This window comes from Pongo abelii, chromosome 4 (assembly GCF_028885655.2).
Source record: "Pongo abelii isolate AG06213 chromosome 4, NHGRI_mPonAbe1-v2.0_pri, whole genome shotgun sequence".
In the NCBI taxonomy this organism is placed as follows: domain Eukaryota; kingdom Metazoa; phylum Chordata; class Mammalia; order Primates; family Hominidae; genus Pongo; species Pongo abelii.
The window spans coordinates 36,934,109-36,940,108 of NC_071989.2; the positions used below are offsets into that span (position 1 = coordinate 36,934,109).

General features: G+C 43.5%; 1 protein-coding gene across 9 annotated transcripts in view; it reads left to right on the forward strand.

Moving 5' to 3' along the window:
• The window catches only part of SLC1A3 (solute carrier family 1 member 3), a 92,624-nt gene extending 89,762 nt beyond the window's left edge, over positions 1-2,862 (forward strand). For all 9 annotated transcript variants that reach the window (XM_024246855.3, XM_009240641.4, XM_002815497.5 and 6 more), the window contains one exon: positions 593-2,862. In XM_024246855.3, coding sequence (XP_024102623.1) covers positions 593-797 — 205 coding nt within the window. In that variant the 3' untranslated portion in view covers positions 798-2,862. The remainder of the gene's footprint in view (positions 1-592) is intronic.
• Positions 2,863-6,000: the final 3,138 nt, after the last annotated feature.

Sequence of the window (6,000 nt, forward strand, 5' to 3'; positions counted from 1 at the left end):
ACCATGTTGGCCAGGCTGGTCTCGAACCCCTGACCTCAGGTGATCCACCTGCCTTGGCCTCCCAAAGTGCTGAGATTATAGGCATGAGCCACCGTGCCCAGCCTCGACCCCAATATTTAGTGAAAAGAATGGTACTATTTTATATTTTGCAAGTTTCCTTAATGTCTGGCTTAATACAAGACAGTTGGAGTTTGCTGTTTCTGCAGTTTCACAACTGCTTCAGTGAGTTGTGACATCACACATCATGTAGTCTTTGCAAAACTCCACTATACATTCATGAGAAAATGAGACTGAGAGGGACAAACGACATCTTAGTATTATTATGAGAATGGCTTAAAGAGAAGGCTCATTCCCCACTGTTGGGACTCTCACTTCAGTCAAACTAATAAGTGAACATTCATTATCTATATGGCCTTATAACCTTTAATAGCTACTATTGTGAACATTATGTGTCTATTACATAATCTTGCAGTTGGTAGATACGGCGTACTGAATGTTAAGAGGTGCTTCGCTGGCCACTTCCTAACGTAAGTTGAAATCTTGTGATGCTCACGGGAGCCTCGTTTTTCCCTCCTCCCCACCCTGCCTGCAGGGATCGCCTCCGGACCACCACCAACGTACTGGGAGACTCCCTGGGAGCCGGGATTGTGGAGCACTTGTCACGACATGAACTGAAGAACAGAGATGCTGAAATGGGTAACTCAGTGATTGAAGAGAATGAAATGAAGAAACCATATCAACTGATTGCACAGGACAATGAAACTGAGAAACCCATCGACAGTGAAACCAAGATGTAGACTAACATAAAGAAATGCTTTCTTGAGCACCAGGTGTTAAAAACCATTATAAAATCTTTCCATCTCATTACAGCTCATTCGCTCCAGCAAGCCCGTTATCTTCCCTTTCCTCCCTTCTGATAAGACTGGAAAGTAATCCTCCAAAAAACAAGGGAGGATTTTGGGTGGCCAAAGTGTATAATTTTCATCCCACAATTGAAATTTTTAAATCATTTCATGTTAGTCTTACCTAATAAGGTACCAAGATCACAAATAGTGTTGATCAGATCTTACAAGTTTATGTGGCACACAATCCTATAAATGTGATTTTTTATATAAGTTAAAGAGACAAATAGTAGGCTAAAAACATTTTAAAATCAACTTTTGTAATTTAAAAATCTTTCAGAATACAATTCAGTTTTAGTTTCAAAATGTTAACAACTTGAATTACAACCGGTTATCAGTTGGACAGTAAGATTTTGTCCCTTTCTCTTCTGACTGGTATACCTATTTCATTAGTAGCTAGGTGCACATATACATCTAGCACAGCTGTGAGGAGAGACAGAAGGCAAAGTTTCCATGTAGCCTTGAGTAAGTCCCATCTCACCTCTAGGCCTCAGTGTCCTCATCTATAAAATGAGGGACTTCCCTAGATGTCTTCATGGTCTCTTCCAGCCCAGACATCCTGTGATGTCATGAAAGCAGCTGCCCTCTATTTCCCCTCAGAACACCCTGTACCATCCATGGAGCACGATGCCTTCAGAAAAGACACTTCAATGGGAGTGAACATTTCTAACTAAGGACAGGATGGCTGTGTGTGGTGGTCACCAGGTCCTGTGAGCAAAGTGCAGGTTATGCAAGTCGCCAGGCAGGAGGCCATTCCAGGAGTGGGATTATTCATAAAACTCTTTGCCCAGTTCATCCCAATGGGGGAAGTATTCCCTTCTTTCCTACTCTGGGAAGAATGTCTCCTGCCACTCCTCAACTGATGATAGACTTCGAAAACAGAAGAGAAGACTAGCAGCTAGCAAGGGTGCTTGTGGTCACACTGTGGAACACTAAAGAGCTAGGAAAGAGTTGAGCACAGGCAACATTACAAACAAAGGATTTGAAAACACCAAGAGTACAGGACTTCTTTAAGGAAGAATAAAAAAGAAGAGGTTCATTTTTCTGGCTTTTTTTTTCAACTGAAACACTTTTTTCTCTTGAGTCCAAAATCATTCCCCCATGAAGTCTGCCTACCAAAACATAAGACGACTTATATATTTGAAGGAAGTCAAATGAATGAGCTCTCTAACAGAAGTGCATGAGTTGAGTGGGTATTTCTTATCTGAAAGTGTTTTTCTTTAATCAAAAGTCCTTAGAATGAGGAAAACAAAATATTTATTTGTTTTGGAATCCCACTTATCAAATAATTCAAAACTTTCAGCTGGAGTGGGGTTTGCTTTTGTTTTGTTTGTGTCCATAAGACAAATGGTAGAAGATGAATCAGTATGAAGACACTGTCAATGAGGTTATGAGAAGAAACAGCAGGGGCATTAGTTTCAGGCAAGGCAGCTCCCAGGTTTAGAGATTAATTTTTATCCCCTAAGGAATATCCAGTCAAAGACGCTGAGTGGGAGCTGTCAGGCAGTAGCAGCTGTGTTTGAGTTTCTGGCTGAAAATGGTGAAGAATGGACTTAATTATGCTAACAGACTGAAAATCTAGACATACATCCTCTGATATACAATTAGAGATATTTTTATATAGACCCCAAGCATTCTGTGTATAAAAGTTAACATTAGGCTGTGGTGCAGTAACCATTTAATGTCGAAGCTCTATTTGGGAAATACACTACAAATGTTAAAGTACGTGGCTGTCATCTTAAGACACTAGTAGAGCAAAGACTTAATCATATCAACTTAATTCTGTTACACAATGTATGTTTTTTAATATACTAACCATTTTTTATGGAAAGGTCCTGTGGGGAGCCCATCCTCTCGCCAAGCCATCACAGGCTCTGCATATACATGCACTCAGTGTGGACTGGGAAGCACTACTTTGTAGATGTATTTTCAATAAAGAAAAAAAATAGTTTTACATTAACATCTTTGCACGTTGTTGTTATTCTTCTCCTCAAAGGAAAATACATTTTCCATTCATGGAAATATTATAATAAGCTCAGGGCAGTCTCTGGAAGGATCCCGTGCAGCAAGGTCAAATCTTGGCAGAGCCAGCTGGGGGAGCCAGCCACAAGAAAATAAGTAAGGACATGCCCTCCTGCTCAACTCCAAGACCTGGAGCTGGAAACAGGAGGAGGTGAGCGGAACACTTTGCTGTAGCCGGCCGTACTTCCTTGTCCATGTCAGATTGAAATTTCTCAGATGAATTGAATCATTCCATGTTGGGATTAGAAAAGTGTGATACCACCATGGGCCCTTCCAAAAAAGTAACTTCCTGTCTGACCTCCAAATTAGGTAGATTTATCTCTGTGATTATTACCACCATTTGTGAAAAGAGCTAACTAAGATCTCAAGGGATTTCCAGAAACAGCCATTGTGCTAGTGCTCTAGTTATTAAGAGCAGCTTATAGATGACTACTTTTCAGCATGCTTTTTAGTAAAGAATTGGCAGGCAATATCATGAAATCTCCAGATTGAAGTAGTGTCTGGAGCCTATAATCTGACCCTCTCTACCAGCAGGTGGCAGCCACCTAGAGGAAAGGCTCTTAAATGGGATCCATGGACCCCTAGGTCATCCACATGAAGAGTTCAATAGGTTCATCGCCCTTGAAGTTGTGGGGAAAGTTTTGTGCATTTGCCTTTTTCTGGGGGTAAAATTCTTAATTTCCATCGGTTTCTCTAACAGATCTTACGACTAAAAAAAAAAAAAATTTACAAATCGCTATATTTGAACCATACATCCTAACTTTTGTGAAGGCATATATGGTATTTACACGACCAGTCTGGGAAAAGAAAGGCTGCTCACAGACTGAGGGAACCAAGCCTGGCCACCCTGAGCAGATCAATATTTACCCCCTGTGAGATGTTCTGGGAAGTGCCACATAAAATCAATCCACTGCTAGGAAGTGCTCCCTTCTGCCGGGACCATTTTCTTCCCTTCTGCAGCCCACGCTGGGTTTTGGCCACCTCCACAACGCAGACATAAGAAGCAGGTCATCCGCCTGTGGGAGGTCTGTGGAAAGGCCCTCATGGTTAAGGGAAGTGCCTCTCAGCCAGAGTATGACAAAGAGGGTGGAGAAGCGGGCCTTAGATCCCTACATGTGGTAGTCACAGATGTGCTCACAAATGGAACTATGAAAAATATTCAGGTTCACATCTTTTTTTTTTTTTTAAGATACAGCGTCTCGCTCTGTGATTATGGCTCACTGCAGCCTCAAACTCCTGGGCTCAAGCGATCCTCAGCCCCCCGAGTGTCTAGGACCATAGGCTCACATCACCACGCCCAGGCTAATTTTTATTTTTATTTTTTGTAGAGACAGGATCTCGCTATGTTGCTCAGGCTGGTCTCAAACTCCTGGCCTCAAGCCATCCTTCTGCCTCAGCCTCCCAAAGTGCTAGGATTACAGGAGTGAGCCACTGCACCCAGCCTCAGGGTGACATTTTTAAAAATGTTTCTTATAAGTAATTACATTTAACAAAATGTTTAAATCCTACCCTCAGAAGTTAGGGGTCTATGTCCTCCTGTATCCACATTCATCCTGGCACCACCACTGTCCCACCCAAGCAAAATTCTCCTTTTCAAGAGAAAAAAATCTCACTTTACCTCACTATACTAAGTAAAGGCATAGAAAAAAAAAGTAAAATCCTTGACTCATCCACACCGTGTTGAAAACAGAAGTGTGAGTTCTGTTAGCTGAACGGGCCTGGAGGAAGCGTGGCGGGAAGGCTGGATCCCCGCCGCAGGGGCTGCGGGGCTGTGGCTTCCTGCGGGCCGGGCAGGGCCGGGCGCACGCCCTCCTTCCGGGTGGCCTCGGGCCCCGACCCCAGGCTGCCATCAGTCAAGCGGCCTCCGCAGCGGCCCCGCTTCCCCTTCTCCCACCCTGGTGGTCCCAGAACTGGGGCAACAATGGCCGGCTTTGTGTGGCCGCCTCCTGGGGCCAAAACAGTCGGGACGTGTCACGCCGAGCGCGGGCTCCGAATGAATACGCTGACAAAATAAGAACGAAGGGAGAGCGAGGGAGGTGATGGGCAGCGTCTGAGAGGGAAAGCCGGAGAAAAGAAATCTACTGGATCCGCAAGGCGGCGTCCGGGGAGCGAGCCTCATAGTGGCCACCAGGGGGAGTCCGGAGCTCACCTGGGGCCGCTTTCACGGGGAGCCCTAAAGGGAGCTGGGGCACTTCCTCTTAGAGATGTCACTTGGGTAACATCAAATTCCAAGTCTGCAGTGCGGAGAGGGAGCAATCTGTGAAAGCCATCAAGCCAGGTTTAAAATTCCTCAGTGCCCCCATGTCACTTTTCCCTCTGTTCACCCTGCCTCTTCAATAGCCTCCCCAGAGGACCCCCTTCCTTTCTGGGTATCCTGTTTTGTCTCCCTTGTGCCTCACCTCTCTTCTCTCCCATCTCCTCTTCCGGATTCTCATCTCCCCATTCTGTCACTTACATGTTTTGCAGCTACAGACAGGTACTCAGAAGGTGGCATGGTAACGTTTTCCTGCAGGTCATGCCTCATCATGCCCACAAAACTGCTGTCTCAACCTTCAATTTTGAAACATTCACAGCATGCTGAATTCCACATATAAGTAGGGTTGTCAGATAAAATACAAGACACCCAGTTAAATTTGAATTTCAGGTAAATAACAATGTTTTAGTATGAGTATTAAATAACAAATAATGTGGTGGTATAAGTATGCAAAATACTGCATGGGGTATCCTGTAATTTTATGTGTTAATCTGGCAACCCTCTAGATACATGAAATGTGGAACTCAGAACAATTTATATTTGCTTCATTGAAGCTGATATTACAGGTGAAACAGGTTGCTTGGAGTGGAGGGAACTTCGTTATAAAATAATCACCCCCATTTTGAATTTCTCTCTGAAAGCAAAAACATGTTTTAAAAAGCAATTTAGATCTAACATTTCCTACTATTAATTGTTCTGGTGACATTAACACTTATTATGTGCTTGTAAATCTTGTGGCCATAGTTAAAAAGCTTGATGAATCACCTTTAGGATTTCACAAAACTGTCTTGAATAAATTAAGCAATATCTCAGTTATCCATA